Source organism: Pseudoliparis swirei, chromosome 7, assembly GCF_029220125.1.
Source record: "Pseudoliparis swirei isolate HS2019 ecotype Mariana Trench chromosome 7, NWPU_hadal_v1, whole genome shotgun sequence".
Lineage (NCBI taxonomy): Eukaryota > Metazoa > Chordata > Actinopteri > Perciformes > Liparidae > Pseudoliparis > Pseudoliparis swirei.
In genome coordinates, this window is record NC_079394.1 from 484,537 (window position 1) to 502,322 (window position 17,786).

At 46.5% G+C, this 17,786-nt stretch overlaps 3 protein-coding genes across 14 annotated transcripts in view; 2 read left to right on the forward strand and 1 right to left on the reverse strand.

Annotated features, from left to right (window-relative positions):
- Positions 1-3,333: 3,333 nt before the first annotated feature.
- tchp (trichoplein, keratin filament binding) lies at positions 3,334-10,354 on the reverse strand. 9 transcript variants are annotated; one of them, XM_056419326.1, is made up of 14 exons: positions 9,992-10,354; positions 9,193-9,396; positions 6,880-6,928; positions 6,507-6,782; positions 6,346-6,402; positions 5,994-6,062; positions 5,286-5,459; positions 5,106-5,218; positions 4,950-5,016; positions 4,688-4,860; positions 4,523-4,599; positions 4,226-4,411; positions 3,919-4,062; positions 3,334-3,831 (listed from the first exon to the last, which is right to left on the reverse strand). In XM_056419326.1, exons 2-14 carry the CDS (start codon positions 9,390-9,392, stop codon positions 3,734-3,736), a joined length of 1,683 nt encoding a protein of 560 aa, XP_056275301.1. In that variant the 5' UTR covers positions 9,393-9,396; positions 9,992-10,354; the 3' UTR covers positions 3,334-3,733. The 9 variants fall into 9 exon arrangements, with proteins under 9 accessions (XP_056275301.1, XP_056275300.1, XP_056275304.1 ...); XM_056419325.1 differs by lacking the exon at positions 6,880-6,928; XM_056419329.1 differs by lacking the exon at positions 6,880-6,928 and having other exon boundaries at positions 6,507-6,717; positions 9,992-10,345.
- Positions 9,367-15,013, forward strand: gltpa (glycolipid transfer protein a). Of its 2 annotated transcripts, none has more exons than XM_056419335.1 (6): positions 9,367-9,419; positions 10,910-11,059; positions 12,828-12,886; positions 12,984-13,117; positions 13,230-13,380; positions 13,519-15,013. In XM_056419335.1, the coding sequence occupies exons 2-6, from the start codon at positions 10,957-10,959 to the stop codon at positions 13,699-13,701; spliced, it is 630 nt and encodes a 209-aa protein (XP_056275310.1). In that variant the 5' UTR covers positions 9,367-9,419; positions 10,910-10,956; the 3' UTR covers positions 13,702-15,013. The 2 variants fall into 2 exon arrangements, with proteins under 2 accessions (XP_056275310.1, XP_056275309.1); XM_056419334.1 differs by having other exon boundaries at positions 9,374-9,419; positions 10,804-11,059.
- A 1,082-nt stretch (positions 15,014-16,095) lies between these two features.
- The window catches only part of trpv4 (transient receptor potential cation channel, subfamily V, member 4), a 24,387-nt gene continuing 22,696 nt past the window's right edge, over positions 16,096-17,786 (forward strand). For all 3 annotated transcript variants that reach the window (XM_056418830.1, XM_056418832.1, XM_056418831.1), the window contains exon 1: positions 16,096-16,458. The gene's annotated coding sequence lies outside the window, so the exon portion shown is untranslated. The remainder of the gene's footprint in view (positions 16,459-17,786) is intronic.

A 17,786-nucleotide genomic window follows, 5' to 3' on the forward strand; every position in this document is an offset into this window, starting at 1 on the left:
TAGCATTCTACTCTCGTGTGTTCTGCATTCTACTCTCTCGTGTACTACATTCTCTCTTGTGTACCGCATTATCTTGTGTACCGCATTCTACTCTTGTGTACTGCATTCTCTCTTGTGTTCTGCATTCTCTCTTGTGTTCTGCATTCTACTCTCTTGTGTTCTGCATTCTCTCTTGTGTACCGCATTCTACTCTCTTGTGTACTGCATTCTCTCGTGTTCTGCATTCTACTCTCGTGTGTTCTGCATTCTACTCTCTTGTGTTCTGCATTCTCTCGTGTACTACATTCTCTCTTGTGTACCGCATTATCTTGTGTACTGCATTCTACTCTTGTGTCCTGCATTCTACTCTCTTGTGTACTGCATTCTACTCTTGTGTCCTGCATTCTACTCTCTTGTGTACTGCATTCTACTCTTGTGTCCTGCATTCTACTCTCTTGTGTTCTGCATTCTCTCTTGTGTCCTGCATTCTTCTCTCTTGTGTTCTGCATTCTCTCTTGTGTTCTGCATTATACTCTCTTGTGTACTGCATTCTACTCTTGTGTACTGCATTCTACTCTCTTGTGTTCTGCATTCTCTCTTGTGTTCTGCATTCTCTCTTGTGTCCTGCATTCTACTCTCTTGTGTCCTGCATTCTACTCTTGTGTACCGCATTCTACTCTCTTGTGTACTGCATTCTCTCTTGTGTTCTGCATTCTACTCTCTTGTGTACTGCATTCTCTCTTGTGTACTGCATTCTACTCTCTTGTGTACTGCATTCACTCTTGTGTTCTGCATTCTACTCTCTTGTGTACTGCATTCTCTCTTGTGTACTGCATTCTACTCTTGTGTACCGCATTCTACTCTCTTGTGTACTGCATTCTCTCTTGTGTTCTGCATTCTACTCTCGTGTACTGCATTCTCTCTTGTGTACTGCATTCTACTCTCTTGTGTACTGCATTCACTCTTGTGTTCTGCATTCTACTCTCTTGTGTACTGCATTCTCTCTTGTGTACTGCATTCTCTCTTGTGTTCTGCATTCTACTCTCTTGTGCCCTGCATTCTACTCTCTTGTGTACTGCATTCTCTCTTGTGTACTGCATTCTCTCTTGTGTACCGCATTCTCTCTTGTGTTCTGCATTCTACTCTCTTGTGCCCTGCATTCTACTCTCTTGTGTACTGCATTCTCTCTTGTGTACTGCATTCTACTCTCTTGTGTACTGCATTCTACTCTTGTGTTCTGCATTCTACTCTCTTGTGTACTGCATTCTCTCTTGTGTACTGCATTCTCTCTTGTGTACTGCATTCTACTCTCTTGTGTACTGAATTCTCTCTTGTGTTTTGCTTTCTACTCTCTTGTGTTCTGCATTCTCTCGTGTACTGCATTCTCTCTTGTGTACCGCATTCTCTCTTGTGTACCGCATTCTACTCTTGTGTACTGCATTCTACTCTCTTGTGTTCTGCATTCTCTCTTGTGTACCTCATTCTCTCTTGTGTACCGCATTCTACTCTCTTGTGTACTGCATTCTACTCTTGTGTACTGCATTCTACTCTTGTGTACTGCATTCTACTCTCTTGTGTTCTGCATTCTCTCTTGTGTTCCGCATTCTCTTGTGTACCGCATTCTACTCTCTTGTGTACTGCATTCTCTCTTGTGTTCTGCATTCTACTCTCTTGTGTACTGCATTCTCTCTTGTGTTCTGCATTCTACTCTCTTGTGTACTGCATTCTCTCTTGTGTTCTGCATTCTCTCGTGTACTACATTCTCTCTTGTGTACCGCATTATCTTGTGTACCGCATTCTACTCTCTTGTGTACTGCATTCTCTCTTGTGTTCTGCATTCTACTCTCTTGTGTACTGCATTCTACTCTCTTGTGTACTGCATTCACTCTTGTGTTCTGCATTCTACTCTCTTGTGTACTGCATTCTCTCTTGTGTACTGCATTCTACTCTCTTGTGTCCTGCATTCTACTCTCTTGTGTCCTGCATTCTACTCTCTTGTGTTCTGCATTCTACTCTCTTGTGTACTGCATTCTACTCTTGTGTTCTGCATTCTACTCTCTTGTGTACTGCATTCTCTCTTGTGTACTGCATTCTCTCTTGTGTACTGCATTCTACTCTCTTGTGTACTGAATTCTCTCTTGTGTTTTGCTTTCTACTCTCTTGTGTTCTGCATTCTCTCGTGTACTGCATTCTCTCTTGTGTACCGCATTCTCTCCTGTGTACCGCATTCTACTCTTGTGTACTGCATTCTACTCTCTTGTGTTCTGCATTCTCTCTTGTGTACCTCATTCTCTCTTGTGTACCGCATTCTACTCTCTTGTGTACTGCATTCTACTCTTGTGTACTGCATTCTACTCTCTTGTGTACTGCATTCTACTCTCTTGTGTTCTGCATTCTCTCTTGTGTTCCGCATTCTCTTGTGTACCGCATTCTACTCTCTTGTGTACTGCATTCTCTCTTGTGTTCTGCATTCTACTCTCTTGTGTACTGCATTCTCTCTTGTGTTCTGCATTCTCTCTTGTGTACCGCATTCTACTCTCTTGTGTACTGCATTCTCTCTTGTGTTCTGCATTCTACTCTCTTGTGTACTGCATTCTCTCTTGTGTTCTGCATTCTACTCTCTTGTGTACTGCATTCTCTCTTGTGTACCGCATTCTACTCTCGTGTACTGCATTCTCTCTTGTGTTCTGCATTCTACTCTCTTGTGTACTGCATTCTCTCTTGTGTTCTGCATTCTACTCTCTTGTGTACTGCATTCTCTCTTGTGTACTGCATTCTCTCTTGTGTTTTGCTTTCTACTCTCTTGTGTACTGCATTCTCTCTTGTGTTTTGCTTTCTACTCTCTTGTGTTCTGCATTCTCTCGTGTACTGCATTCTCTCTTGTGTACCGCATTCTACTCTCTTGTGTACTGCATTCTACTCTCGTGTTCTGCATTCTACTCTCGTGTACTGCATTCTACTCTGTGTACTGCATTCTACTCTCTTGTGTACTGCATTCTACTCTCTTGTGTACTGCATTCTACTCTCTTGTGTTCTGCATTCTCTCTTGTGTTCTGCATTCTACTCTCTTATTCTACTGCTACTTGTGTCTTTCATGTGCATCACATCAGAAGTCTTGACGTCTCAATGTTCATCCTCACCAAGCGTTGCAGTTTGATTTGAAAGGTTTTCGGTTACGTTCCTCTGCTGGACCGGCATGCAGCGAGACGTGATGCAGATGTTATGTTGCACTTCAGAAAATAAATTATTTTCTGAATAAACTTAATTTATAAATAAAGCCTGTTGTGATTTGCCAGATGATGAATGTATCCGGTTTAACTTTGCATCGACTCAATGCAACAACAAAAAAACTAATTGGATTGAAATAGTTTTATTAAATCTACAAATTCAGGATATAAAAAATATATAGCTAAAGAACAAAGTGCAAAACAAATCATTCATTCTTTCCGACATGTGCAAACAACCAGAATGAAATTATTAACATAAGAATGGCACAATAGACGTCCTAACCAAAGGATATGTCAGACTTTTGTGGGTCTAAATTCACAGTCCTGGATCTGTTCAAAATTTGCATTCAAAGATGTCTCCTTGTGTGTGTCTCTTCCCGGGAGCTCAGCAAGAAAACACTAGTGAAAGAAAGCATCCCAGATCGGTCAGGTAACGGTTGAATGTTGTCATCGAGTGAGGACTGTGGATTCAGTCTATAAGACACTTTGATTGGCTGTGGGAAGACGGGAGGAACCGTTAAGGGGCGCTATAACTGCTGCCATCTCCATATTGATTTAGGAGGTAGAACAATGTTGGCTTCAGGCAGGATGCTCATGTCCATGCGGACCGAGGTCGGCTGTGAATCTGAAAGAGACAGTTCAAAGTGTACCTCAACGTTAAGGAGCATTGTGGGCCTCGGAAGGTGAACGTTCAACTCGACTCATCTTTTACCTTCTCCTGGTACCCTTTGTTGGCCATCTTCTGCACCTCCAGCCTCAGCTCCTCCTCCTGAAGGTGAACGGCCTCCCTGTCCTCCTCCTCTTCCTGCTGTTTCCTGCACTGCTCCTCCCACTGCTCTTGGCGCTGCTGCTCCACCTACAGCAGACAGAAACACTCGTTCACACCGTGTTCGTTTAATCATGCAAAGCATGTCTTTTGATGCTGTGATGTGGGTTGAAATGCCTGTTAATGTTTCTTGAATATTCATTTTGCTGTGTGGGTCAAAGTGCTCTGAGGACATAAACCACTCGGTGCCGACCTGAGCGTCGATCTCTTGCCTCCGGGCCGTCCTGAGCCCCTCTTCTCGCTGCTCCTCCTGGCGTCGGGTCTCCCTCTCCAGCTCCAGGTCCTGGATCAGTTGTTCTCTTCTCCTCAGGGACTCCTCCTGAGCCTCTCTGTTCTTCTGCATCGTAAGCTCCAGCTGCTGCTGTCTGCCCAAGAGTACCTTTCCAGGAGGAAGAAGTAGAAGATAGGAGTTGTTAAATAGTCACATAATAGTCATATCATTTGAAATGATGTTCAAATAGAGTTTCATCTTCATTCAAACACAATTCACCTCTTGCATGAGCCGTTCTCTGGCTCTCCTCTCCTTCTCCCACTGGGCTTCTCGTTTCTCCCACACATGTTGAGCTTCTTCTCTGAAGTGGATGCGAGATGCATGGGTTTGTATTTGAGGAGTCCCTCCCTGCAGACTCGGAGCCGACTGAACCTCGGTGCTCACCTGTGTAGGATGTCAAACTCGGCCTCCCTCTCCTGCTCCAGGTGCAGCTGCTCCTCAATCACGCGTTTCATCCAGGCAGCATCGGCGACGGCCCTTTCCCTCCGAGCGCTCTCCATCCTCCTGTCCACCTGCTGTCCTTCTAGCAAGGCTGCCAAGATGTTGCGGTCGGCCTCCTGGGCGCCACAGAGGGAGGTGTTAACAAAGTCAAGTTGGATTACATGCAGTAATATATCTGGAACAAGAGAGGGTGACGTAGACCAACCAGCTCCTCCTGCACTTGCTGCGCTCTCCTCTTCAGCTGAGCACGATATTGACGGATCAAGAAATGCCTGGTCGACACAATCCCAATGAACCCGATGAATTACGAGAAGTGTCCTGTTCATTTAGATGAGTGATCGACACGGAGCGCTCCCCTTACCCCATCTCGGTCTTCTTCCGTCTTTCCTCCACCTTCTTCCTGTCCTCCTCCATCTTCTCCAGCTCCCATTGTTTGACCAGCAGAGCTTCCTGCTCCTTCTTCAAGCGAGTTGCCTAAAAGAGAAACAAAGCTTAAAAAACATATCCGTGATCAACAATACGTCGTCCAAGTCCTGAATACCTCTTCTTCCCTCAGCTTCAGCTCCTCCATCTGTTCGCGAAGTTCCTCCATCCTCTTCTGCTCCTCTCGGCTCTTTTTCTCCTCAGCTTGCTTCAACCTCCCCAGCGCCGCCTTCCGGGTCTTCTCGTACTCATTTTCAAAGCGTCTGGTCTGGTCCTGCTCGGCCACTTCCTGCTACGTGTTGGAGGGATGGCATGTTGAGCAGATTAACGCGAGTACATTTCAGGCTTGATACTGTACTCAAAGATGACATGGGCACTGTTTCCTGAAGCATGAGTCTGTTAGACAACGGAATGAAAACCACTGGTGGATCCGATGTGGCATCATGGTTAGAGGGAGCTGTTGCTTAAATGGACCGGAGAGCAATTTCTACACGAGCAAAATTGAGGAATAACCATGTAAATATAATGAGTAGAAAGGACGCTCGCCATGGTCTCTTGGAAAATGATGCACCGCTCTGAACTGACCATAGAAATCTACAGTGTCGTTACGTCGGCCATTTCTTTTGCAATGGCACACAGAGAGAGCTTCCCTCTGACACGCTGAGAGGAAGGAAGGTCCGTCAGGATAACAGGAGCTTTGACCGGTCGGCCCCGGCTGTGAGGCCACAACACGGAGCGACAGCTCAAAAACACTCATTCATAGAAAGTTATCAAAACACTAAAATGACTGAAGTTTGTTGCCTGGCAGCTGAGATGGACGTCTTACCCGTTTCCTCTCAGATATCTGCTCCTGCCATCGGCCGACAACATGATCTTTATGTAACGCCGACTCGGCCTGAGGACAGAAGAGACGCCGATGAACTCGACACTCGGCAGCAGAGATGCCAGAACATGTTCTTCTCTTGGGTCAACACACGGAAGAGCTGCATCACAAGCCTATTGGTTTACAGATCGAGTGGACGTCTGGACAGAGTGTCTGTTTCCTCCTCCTGCGGCGCTCTGCAGACACTCAGGACGGTTACAGGATTCCAGAGTCCGTTTATCGCGCCATCGACATCGAGCCTGAAGTCAAAGGTTGGAAACCGGCTGCTTTCCCATGAATAGTTGAAAGCAGCTACCTCTCGCAACTCTGCGCTGTTCTTCTTCCAATGCTCTCTGAGCAGCTCGTGTGCAAGCTAGGAGAAAACAAGAGAGCGCGATAAAGAGGAGGACACAGAGCAGCATCAACAGGCCTGAACAAGGAACCATGCAACAAGTTCAGTTCCTCTGAGTCGACGACCTTTGCTCTCCTTTCCTCTCTGGCTGTACGCAGCGCTTCATTCTTCTGCACCAGCTGACCCTCCAGGGAGCTCCGGTCAGGGGTCACGTCTCTAAGCTCCGCCTCCAGCTGGGCGCGCTCCTCCTGAAGCACGGCCCGCAGCCGCCCGCGGCGCCGCTCCAGGCCGGCCTGCTCCTCCTCCTGCAGCCGCTGCTTGTTGAAGGCCGACATGCTGGCGGAGGAGAAGAGGAGGGCCGAGTTCTTCATCTTCTCTCGTGTCTGCTGCCGTCCACAGACCTTCAGCAGACACGAGAAGAGGGAAGACTTCTGCTTTATTCATTGAAGCACCATAGAGCACCTGCATGTGAGGTGATCGAGATGTCTGGACACTGACATGTAGTGACCCAGCCCAATGCTGCACATTGAACCAGAGGCTGTTGCTCCTGGTGAAGATCAACACCATGTTTCAGTGCCATGATCATTAATGCTCCTCGTCCTGGATGAACTTTGACATGAACGTTGACATTACTTTGTTACTACTTAATGTTCTCTATGCCACGTTATGACAAGTCACGGAGCAATACATTGAGGAGCCGTCACTGTTTAACTAATAAATGCACCTTATATTTAAAAGGTTGGTCCCTAACATATCCGTCTGGTGAGCCTGAACACTTCAGGGTTCTTCACATGTGGACCACTGGACTTCCAGGACTTTAGACCAAATTTCCACAACCAAACTGAAATCTCGGTATAAACATGAACAATTTAGAGAATTTCGTATTAAAAAAATGAGAATCCCAAAGCATACAGTTTACCTTAAATGAAACGAATGAATGAGACATTAGTTTGATTAAAAGAATAAACATTTTATATACATGTTTAGTCCTTTGAACACGTTTATAAATGTTTATTCTTTATGTGCAAATCCATCTGTTTATATTAATTATTTAAAACTCGGCGTAAATGAACATGTGAATATAAAACATGTCCGTGACTTTTCCAAAACGTTTATGATTTAAGTTTTTTCTATGACTTTTCAGGCCTGGAAACGACCATCTTAAACTTCCAGGACTTTTCCAGGTTTTCCATGACTGTACGAACCCTGCCTTTGAACTTTGACCTGCATTGCTTTGATGTGCCGCCTCCTGTAGCACAGCTGTCTGTGATCAGCTGTCTGTGATTAACTGTCTGTGATCAGCTGTCTGTGATCAACTGTCTGTGATTAACTGTCTGTGATCAACTGTCTGTGATCAACTGTCTGTGATCAGCTGTCTGATTAACTGTCTGTGATCAGCTGTCTGTGATCAGCTGTCTGTGATTAACTGTCTGTGATCAGCTGTCTGATCAGCTGTCTGTAATCAGCTGTCTGTAATCAGCTGTCTGTGATTAGCTGTCTGTAATCAGCTGTCTGATCAACTATCTGTGATTAACTGTCTGTAATCAACTGTCTGTGATCAGCTGTCTGTGATTAGCTGTCTGTAATCAGCTGTCTGTGATCAACTGTCTGTGATCAACTGTCTGTCTGTAATCAGCTGTCTGTGATTAGCTGTCTGTAATCAGCTGTCTGTGATCAACTGTCTGTGATCAACTGTCTGTGATCAACTGTGTCTGTGATCAACTGTCTGTGATCAACTGTCTGTCTGTGATCAGCTGTCTGTGATCAGCTGTCTGTAATCAACTGTCTGTGATCAACTGTCTAATCAGCTGTCTGTAATCAGCTGTCTGTGATCAGCTGTCTGTAATCAGCTGTCTGTGATTAGCTGTCTGTGATCAGCTGTCTGTGATCAGCTGTCTGTTATCAGCTGTCTGTGATTAACTGTCTGTGATCAGCTGTCTGTAATCAGCTGTCTGTAATCAGCTGTCTGTAATCAGCTGTCTGTGATTAGCTGTCTGTAATCAGCTGTCTGTGATCAACTGTCTGTCTGTGATCAACTGTCTGTAATCAGCTGTCTGTGATCAACTGTCTGTCTGTAATCAGCTGTCTGTGATCAACTGTCTGTGATCAACTGTCTGTCTGTGATCAGCTGTCTGTAATCAGCTGTCTGTGTAATCAGCTGTCTGTGATCAGCTGTCTGTGATCAACTGTCTGTGATCAACTGTGTCTGTGATCAACTGTCTGTAATCAGCTGTCTGTGATCAACTGTCTGTCTGTGATCAGCTGTCTGTAATCAACTGTCTGTGATCAACTGTCTAATCAGCTGTCTGTGATTAGCTGTCTGTGATCAGCTGTCTGTGATTAGCTGTCTGTGATTAGCTGTCTGTGATTAGCTGTCTGTGATCAGCTGTCTGTTATCAGCTGTCTGTGATTAACTGTCTGATCAGCTGTCTGTAATCAGCTGTCTGTGATTAGCTGTCTGTGATCAGCTGTCTGTGATCAACTGTCTGTAATCAGCTGTCTGTGATCAACTGTCTGTCTGTAATCAGCTGTCTGTGATCAACTGTCTGTAATCAGCTGTCTGTGATCAACTGTCTGTCTGTAATCAGCTGTCTGTGATCAACTGTCTGATCAGCTGTCTGTAATCAGCTGTCTGTTATCAGCTGTCTGTGATTAACTGTCTGTGATCAGCTGTCTGTAATCAGCTGTCTGTGATCAACTGTCTGTGATCAACTGTCTGTAATCAACTGTCTGTAATCAGCTGTCGGTGATCAACTGTCTGTAATCAGCTGTCGGTGATCAGACAGTGAGTGCAGTGGCGCATGCGCTCACCTCTGCTGGTAGCACTGGCGCGAGCTCCAAGCCGCCTGCTTCTGGCTGCGGACCCCCTGCTGCCGGAAGTAGTGCGCGTGCAGCTCCCACTGTTCCCGCCGCCGGGCCTCCTGCTCCCGCCGCCCGGCCAGCTGCCCGGCCAGCGCCCGGGAGCGGCTGGGCGCGAGGGTCGCGAGAGTCGCAAGGGCCGGAAGGGCCATGGACCTGGGGTGACCAGATGTGAGCTTGTGAGTGGTGCCGAGTGATTACACGTCTCTGGTTCGGCCTGTTGTGTGATATACATGCCTAAAAGGAGGGTAATTATCGTGTCTCTGGCAACACAGATCGGTCGACCAATGACTGCTCTCTCTAGTCAGAGCTCGCGCAAGAAGGTGGACCGTAAGGGAGATACCATTTCCCAAACTTGTAAGGGGTAAATACTAGTTTGTGAAAGACCCAGAGAAACACAAATATCCGACGAAGCAAAATCCCGGACGTTTCTGGAATCCCTGCCGGACGCATTTTGTAGGTCTCAAAAAGAGGACGTCTGGTCAGCCTAATGTGCCTGAATCACGTGACCAACATAAGGAGCCACCTCGACCTCCGTTGCGTGGTCATGAGGACATTCATGACACCGGAAGTCGAGGCTCATTCATTCAGAGAGCGCAACGGGTCACGTGTTTGGGCTTCATCGGTTATGATGCAGCTAGCTGAGGCTAATACAGGGAAACCAGCGCGCTGACGCTAGCTAAACAAACCGCTCACTACAGCAAGCCGCGAGGACATTTCAGCTCCATAAGAATGAACAACTCGCTCTTACCTGTTGGCGCGGAGTCGCTTCCTCTCCGTGTTCAGCTCGGTCTCCGGTTTGCATGAATAACAAAGACAGATTCAAGTATTCAATCTGTGGAGTGAATATGCTGTTGCCATTAGTTACCGACACTTCTCGTTACTCCCACGCTACGGAACGAAGGACAGGTCAAATGGTCTAAACGCGAAACGCCTTTTCGCCAAACATCGGCGTACACATTTTATATTTATAATAAAGCCTAGCAATATACGAAGTACTTTATTTTCCTCTATGAACGTTTGTTAAATAGCCAGGAACAGTTTTATTTTCAAGACAACGTAAACGTTACTCGTCTACTGGGAACATTACGTATTAATGACCGTGGAGAATGCACTAGGTAACGAGGACATTCATTTTTGTTTCACAATTAAACCGCTGGCAATATCGCCAACATTTATCAGTTCGTATTAGTGTTATTGTGTTGTTAAAATATATCACCAACTACACTTGATCGGAATTAATTACCTCATGAAATAAACCCCATTTCCTGAATAAATATCTTAATGAAGTGGAACAAAATGACAAATCGTGTCATGATCAGGTTACAGAGTTTAATTCAACACTTAAAGATGTTCCACAGAAACCCATTAGCTGGCAGTACAGAAGCACGTGTGATTAAAGGCAGAGACCAGTCAGCTGATAATAATAATAATAATTCAGACTTCTAGAGCGCTTTTCTAGGTACACAAAGACGCTTTGCAGGAGAGACGAGACAAACAGAACAAACCAAAAGAAAGCAGACAAAACAAAGGTCCGTGTGCATCGCTCCTTTTGCCCGACAGGTGGCGCTGCCCCGGATCTACCGAGACGACCACACGGGGCTCGAGACGAGCTGCGTTCAGTGCGGGTGCGTGTGCGTGTGCGTGTGCGTGTGCGTGTGCGCTCCAGGTCCTTGCGGTGCCACTGTCCCTCCGGAGCAGAGGAGCCGGCTGAAGATGGCGCTGCTCATGGAGCACCAGTTCAGGCAGATGCCCGCTGACGGACAGGTGGAAACGAGACCGTTTCTGGAGGCGGTGTCACACCTGCCGCCCTTCTTTGGTAAGTGGAGTTCCCACAATGTGACCCGTTGTCAGACCGCGGATGAAACGTTCTGTGAACACAATGCATCCCATAGTCACCGGCTGTGTTTCTGTTCAGTTCTTTGAGTCCCGACTGATGGCACTAAGTCATGTATTCGTGTGAAGCGTTTAGATTAAACATGCTCAGCCCGATGGCCGTGGCATTGGCTCGGCACACACACTGTGTGTTAGGTTTCTTCCCCCATCATGCATCTTATATGTGGATTTGTTCAACTTTGATTAAACACACTAAAGTTACTGTGAGAACAATCTGTCGCCACACTTCCATCAAACCGAATGAAACAATCTCTTTTCCAAATGATAATCTTTTGGATCGTATTTCTCACCATTAAGCGGTCCACATCCTTGAGCATGCATAATTTAATCCACTGGCCTAGATTTTAAGTAGTGAAAATGGATTAGTACGGTGTTGAATTCCCTTTCCCATTCACCGGCGGCGTGCTGCAGCGGTGCATCTTTGTGCGGCTTCATTCTGTATTCATATGCCAAAGCTCCTCTATTGAATGTGCCACGTGAAACCCTGAGAGGAGCCACGGCTCATGCCAGTCATCTCCTACAAGCTATTACAGGTGTTGTGTCGTTGTCTCTTTCGACCTCTTCTGGAGCGCCACATGGACAGAACCTCTCCGGGGGTTCATATGTGGGTCTGTTGCGTGTGGAGGAAGCCTGGCTGTGCAGGCCTTCCACTGAACACACAGCGTTGTCTGTTCATACAAAAGTATTCACAGACTTATTCTTGCCGAGGTTTATCATAGTTTTGGTTCCGTGTTTTTGTTGAATGGTTTGACTGTAACCTTCCAGAGAGTTGAGTTGTTTCCAGATGCTCTGTGTCTTTGGACACATCTTGTGAAGAGAGTGGAAAATGTCTCAGAAACGAGATCCGTTGCCCTTCTGCTGCGTGAGGAGGACGTCACACACGAGTCCACGAGTCGTTTCCACCGGCGCTCAGGAGCTGAGCTGTGTGGTGTCGGGCTCTCCGTGTCTCATGGTTCGCCACCCGCACTCCCCTCACGACGACACAGAGAGGGACGACAGACTCTGAAGACCGACTTGTTGCTCCTGCCGCCCCCCGCTGTGAAGCCTCCTGACGGACGAGGCAGAGCTGCCGTGTGACGTCGGCTCACTCCACCGCTTGACTAAAGCGATGTCATACATAATGAAAATCTATTTAAATATTTAGAAGCAATGTAGTCGCTGCATACTTTCATAAATTAAACACATTCAGATTGTCTTGTGCCTTTAGCCCTGCTTGATATTTTAGGTTTGAAGAATGGGATTTTGACTTGAATGTGGAGCAATGTGAGTTTTTAAAGACAGTTTTAGAGAACGCGTCTGTAAGGTGGAAAGGTCAAACTTATAGTTTTCACCCCAGTTAAATGTATAGTATTTACCAATATGAATGTATTATATGTTTTATATTATAGGGATTTCTTTAAATGGATGTTTTTCTGTAAAGCTATAGCTAATGGACATGTCAGGCATGGGTAAGTGACACGTTTGAACTATTTAGACAGTTTCATGATTGCAAATTTGTAAACGCAATTAAAAAAACATATTCGATAATATCCAACAAAAAGCCACTCAAGTTTCTACAGTTATCTTTGTCTATGTTGATCTGGGTTCGTGGTCACCACCAGGCGCTCTGAATAATGTCATATTGTTCTCATAGAGGCTCAATAGTTGTTATAATTCCACCTGCTGACTTCTCTCTCTGTCACCCTCCTCAGACTGCCTGGGCTCGACTATCTTTGCTCCAATGAAGGCAGACCTGTCTGGTAACATCTCAGTAAGTACGGTTATTCTCCAATGTGACCTGAGTTATGTATCTGTGTAACTCTCAGTAACATTTTATTACAATAAAAAGGTTCTCATTACCTCCAAAGAAAATCAAAGCGGTTTACGAAACCAACCCGACCCGGTTCAAGACACTCCAGAATATTTTGGATGCAGAGAAAGAAATGCATAAAGCAGAATGGCCCAAAGCTGGAGCCACGCTGGCCCTTATGTGGCTGAAAAGGTTTGAGACATTTTACATTTCAGGTTTTATGGATTGTTAGGTTTTGCATGTGCATTCAATTTGAAACAAGGTCCGTCCCATAAGCACTGTGCTCGTCTTCTTTATGGCCCAGGGGTCTACGCTTTATTCAAGTCTTCCTGCGGAGCCTGCTGGAAGGGGAAAAGGATGAGAGCAACCCAAACCTCATCCGAGTCAACGTCACCAAAGCCTATGAAGTAGCCCTGAAGAGGTACCACGGCTGGTTTGTGCAACAGCTCTTCAAGGTGAGTCCAGAGGGGCATCTCTGAGAGGTGCATGTGAAGCAGACATATCATTCTGTTTTATTGATTCACAAATAGACCTCAGAGCTCAGGAACTGCACCGAGCTGAGCAGACACTGGTCTTTGTCTTGGCTCTTCTAGGCAGCTCTCTTTGCCGCTCCGTATAAGACGGACTTCCTGAAGGCCCTCTCCAAGGGTCGGGATGTCAAGGAAGAGGAATGCTTGGAAAAAATCCGAAAATTCCTCGTCAACTTCACTGCCACCGTTGATGCTGTTTATGACCTGTACAGTCGAATGAACGCTGATGTTGATGACGCAGTGTGACCCGAGACGCTCGCTTTGCTCCACTGGGCCGCTGAGTTCACGGAGCACTTCCATCCTGCTGTCTGCGGTCTTTAACGTCCTCCCTCAGGGCGCTCGCTGAGGGGCGTCTTCACGGCGCTCTGGAGTCACCGACACCTCGAGTCTGCTCTGCCTTCTCTCCTCACGCTCGGGTCGCTCGGAGCCGAGTTTCCTTCAGCAGCTGAAGATTTAAACTCAGCATTTCTTTGTTTGCGCGTTCATAAGATAATTATAGCTAGAATAAAAGGGCAACTGCACAAATGTCTTTGAAAGCTTCCGCTCAGGGAGAGAGGTGTGTGATGTTAACAGATTAATGAGCCAGATCACCATCAACCTTGAAGAGAAAACTAAAATATAACTCTGTTTTACAGTGGATTTTAAATTCTTAAATTAGAAATGTTGTGGTTCTTTAGTCAAACACAAGTTATGGCTGCATTTAATGTGTAATCATACAAGAAGGACAAATGACAAAACAAGAAATACAAACGTGGTCTGGCTTCTAGTTTGACTGCATTTAATGCACATAATCCACAAACAAGTGTTTTCATCATACACAACACAGACTGTAGTTGACCGTGTGTTTTGGGTAATGATTTACATTTTTCAATTTTGTTTAAACACTTTTACTTCTGAGTCATTACACGCTCCTGAGTTATAAGATTAGTCATACAAAACATACAAAACGCATGAGTAGAATGTTTTTCTTTGTATTCTTTCTAAAGCTCATGAACTACACACGTACACACACGGCTGTGAACTGCTTCTTAACGCACACCGCGTTGCACCTGAAGCTGGAACTGAGAAGCATTTAAGCAAAAATGTCAGCTTTTCTTCCCTTAGTCATCTATATTTTTATCCATGTCACTTTTTGTAAACCAGGCAGGTTAATTAAAAGTAAAATGTGAATTATTACTAAAAGTATGGTCTCTTTATACTTCCAGGAACTAAAATAGGCATCTTAAGTATTTTCCCAAAGCAGTTCTTCCTCAGCACTAAGCGCCTTCTGTCCACTCGGCTCTCCGGTGCTCATGAAAAAGTGAATTTTAATTTCCTTTGAATCTCTTTGTCAAGGGGGCGTGAAGTGTTCACCGACGTTGTGGCATCAGCTTGTTGGACGTTCTGACCGCAGATCGATGTCGGCCTCGGCTCAGTCGGCCCTGTGTGGGTTCAGAAGATGAAATGCTCGTCTAGCGTTTCTTTGGGGTTGAAATTATGTTGCAGTGCAAAATGAAAAATACCAAAGCTTGTATTTTTAACTTAACAATATAATTAGCAATAAAAAATATGTGCAATATTTCATGTGTTTGCTTTGCTTCTTGTGCTTCTCTTCACTTTCCCACCACAGATCAGAATAATCTGCAGTGGTGGGAATGTTTACTCCATTTCCACTCCTGTTGTGAGGGAGAATATTTATTTATTTTCACTATATTTCTCCTACATTAAATGGGAACCCACACGAGTCAAATGCACCCACGAGATGTACAGTGAAAACTAGAGATTATCGTAACGTAGAACACGGCGTTTAATACAGATTCTGTTGTACTTTTCCGAATTTATTGTAAGAGGAAATGAACACATTACATTACATACATAATATTACATTACATAATATTACATTACATACATCATATTACATTACATTACATACATAATATTACATTACATAATAAGTGAAGGTTCTGACGCAAAAGCCACCGACACGACGGACACAGCGGAGACCTGAAGGAGACTCTGGTTGGCCGATGCGAGGCGCTCACCTGTAGCCACGCCCTGAATCATGAATACCTGTACGCCTTAATATGATCTAAGTGGGTTGTGAGTTACAACTATGCCATGGCCCTGCTGAGACTCCGCCCACTGCTGAGACTCCGCCCACAGCTAAGACTCCGCCCACTCCACCTCTCCACCTCCCTGATGATGGATGGTGGAGGTCTGGATGGTGGAATATGCCGACTACCAACTCTTCATCCACTCTGTCATCTTCATTGTGTTGTTCCTGTGTTTTAATTAGTGTGTAATGATTCCTTCTGGTCACATGACATCTATGACACCTGTCCATCCTGGAGAGGGATCCTCCTCTGTTCTCTCCTCAAGGGTTCTGACCTTTTACCCTGAAACGTTGTTTGGGAGTTGTTCCTGATCCCATGTGAGGTCAAAGGTCAAAGGTCAGGGATGTCTATGTGTACAGATTGTAAAGCACTCTGAGGGGAATTTGTAATTTGTGAAAATGGGCTCTACAAGTAAAGTGACTATGATATAATAACGCTGTAATGCTCCAGTAGAGACCAGCCCGCTACTGGAGCAGCACCTAGCGGCCACCGGATGAACTACATCGTTTGGGCTCTTCCGGGTGACGTCTCCGCCTCCTGCCTTCTGGGCGGCGCTCAGTGTGAGGGACCCGGACCGAGGAGCACCAGAGGAGGCTCAGTGTGAGGGACCCGGACCGAGGAGCACCAGAGGAGGCTCAGTGTGAGGGACCCGGACCGAGGAGCACCAGAAGAGGCTCAGTGTGAGGGACCCGGACCGAGGAGCACCAGAGGAGGCTCAGTGTGAGGGACCCGGACCGAGGAGCACCAGAAGAGGCTCAGTGTGAGGGACCCGGACCGAGGAGCACCAGAAGAGGCTCAGTGTGAGGGACCCGGACCGAGGAGCACCAGAGGAGGCTCAGTGTGAGGGACCCGGACCGAGGAGCACCAGAGGAGCTGCGGACCCCTTCAGAGGAAGAGCTTCAGACTCCAGGTCAGGAACACCTCTGATTCCTTATGAGAGCTGATTTACATGAGTATGTGTGAGGAACAATATGTAACTGACCTTTATGTTGTATTAAGACCTAGTTTGAGACTCTAATTGATTCCTCGTGTTGGGATAACTAAATGTTTCATGTCGTTGACACTAAAACAAAGAGGGACTGCCCTTGATAAACTGCAGCAGGGTAAGAGGAACAGAAGTAGTGTTCGGGTTTTAAACGGTCCGTGATAAACGGGACCATCAAATAACAGAGAGGAGAGCTGAAGCTCAGCGGCAGCGGGTCTGGCCCGGTGTGGCGTCTGGATCGTGTCCCATGAGCAGGGCAGGAAGCACCACCCTCTGCTAAGCACCACCCTCTGCTAAGCACCACCCTCTGCTCCGACCCGGGAGCTACTTCTGTTTCTCTTATCCTGCTGCAGTTCATCAAGGGCAGTCTCTCCTCTCTCTCTCTCTCTGTCTCTCTCTCTCTCTCTGTCTCTCTCTCTCTCTCTCTCTCTCTCTCTGTCTCTCTCTCTCTCTCTCTCTCTCTCTCTCTCTCTCTCTCTCTCTCTCTCTCTCTCTCTCTCTCTCTCTGTCTCTCTCTCTCTCTCTCTCTCTGTCTCTCTCTCTCTCCTCTCTCTGTCTCTCTCTCTCTGTCTCTCTGTCTCTCTGTCTCTCTCTCTCTCTCTCTCTCTCTCTCTCTCTGTCTCTCTCTCTCTCTCTCTCTCTCTCTCTCTCATCGAGAGCGTGGTGAGGGCAAATGTTTGGTAATCTTTCTCAAACTTAACACATTTTGTCTTTCATTTTTCACTGTGTGATTGAGTTGTTGTGTTTCTAGTGTCTATTTGTTGGTTTATTTGGGGGTTTATTGGTGTTTTGTGGAGATAACCGTGTTTCTGGTGTGAGATGGCGTCCTCTGAGACGCCGTCTCCGGGTCTTGGCGTCCGGATCGAGTCCGACGCAAGTACCCAGTAGAGGAGGTTCTCCTGGCGGTGGGAGATGTTGTCGGACACGAGAACATCTCCGACGCCTCCAGGTTGAACCGAGGGCTGCTGGTGTTTTTTACGGAGGAGCGGTATGTGTCCGCGCTGATATCGAGCGGCGTCACGCTGAACGGCGTGTACCTGCAGGTGTCCCCGCTGACGGTGCCCACCACCCGGGTCACCGTGTCCGGGGTCCCGCCGTTCATACTCGACTCCGTGTTGGAGAGCGAGCTGCAGTGTTTCGGGAAGCTCGCGAGCGGCTTCAAAACGATCGGTCTGGGGTGCAGACACCCTAAACTGAAACACGTAAAGTCCTTCCGGAGGCAGGTGTTAATGTTTCTGAACTGTCCGTCTCAG

Coding starts and splice junctions, on each gene's coding strand:
- tchp (XM_056419324.1), bottom strand. CDS start 9,475: ATGTATATCACACAACAGGCCGAACCAGAGACGTGTAATCACTCGGCA. Junction 6,929..9,192: donor CGCCAGTGCTACCAGCAGAG/GTGAGCGCATGC, acceptor GATCTTCACCAG/GAGCAACAGCCTCTGGTTCA. Junction 6,063..6,345: donor ACAGCGCAGAGTTGCGAGAG/GTAGCTGCTTTC, acceptor TTCTGTCCTCAG/GCCGAGTCGGCGTTACATAA.
- gltpa (XM_056419335.1), top strand. CDS start 10,957: ATGGCGCTGCTCATGGAGCACCAGTTCAGGCAGATGCCCGCTGACGGA. Junction 11,060..12,827: donor ACACCTGCCGCCCTTCTTTG/GTAAGTGGAGTT, acceptor CACCCTCCTCAG/ACTGCCTGGGCTCGACTATC. Junction 12,887..12,983: donor ACCTGTCTGGTAACATCTCA/GTAAGTACGGTT, acceptor TTACCTCCAAAG/AAAATCAAAGCGGTTTACGA.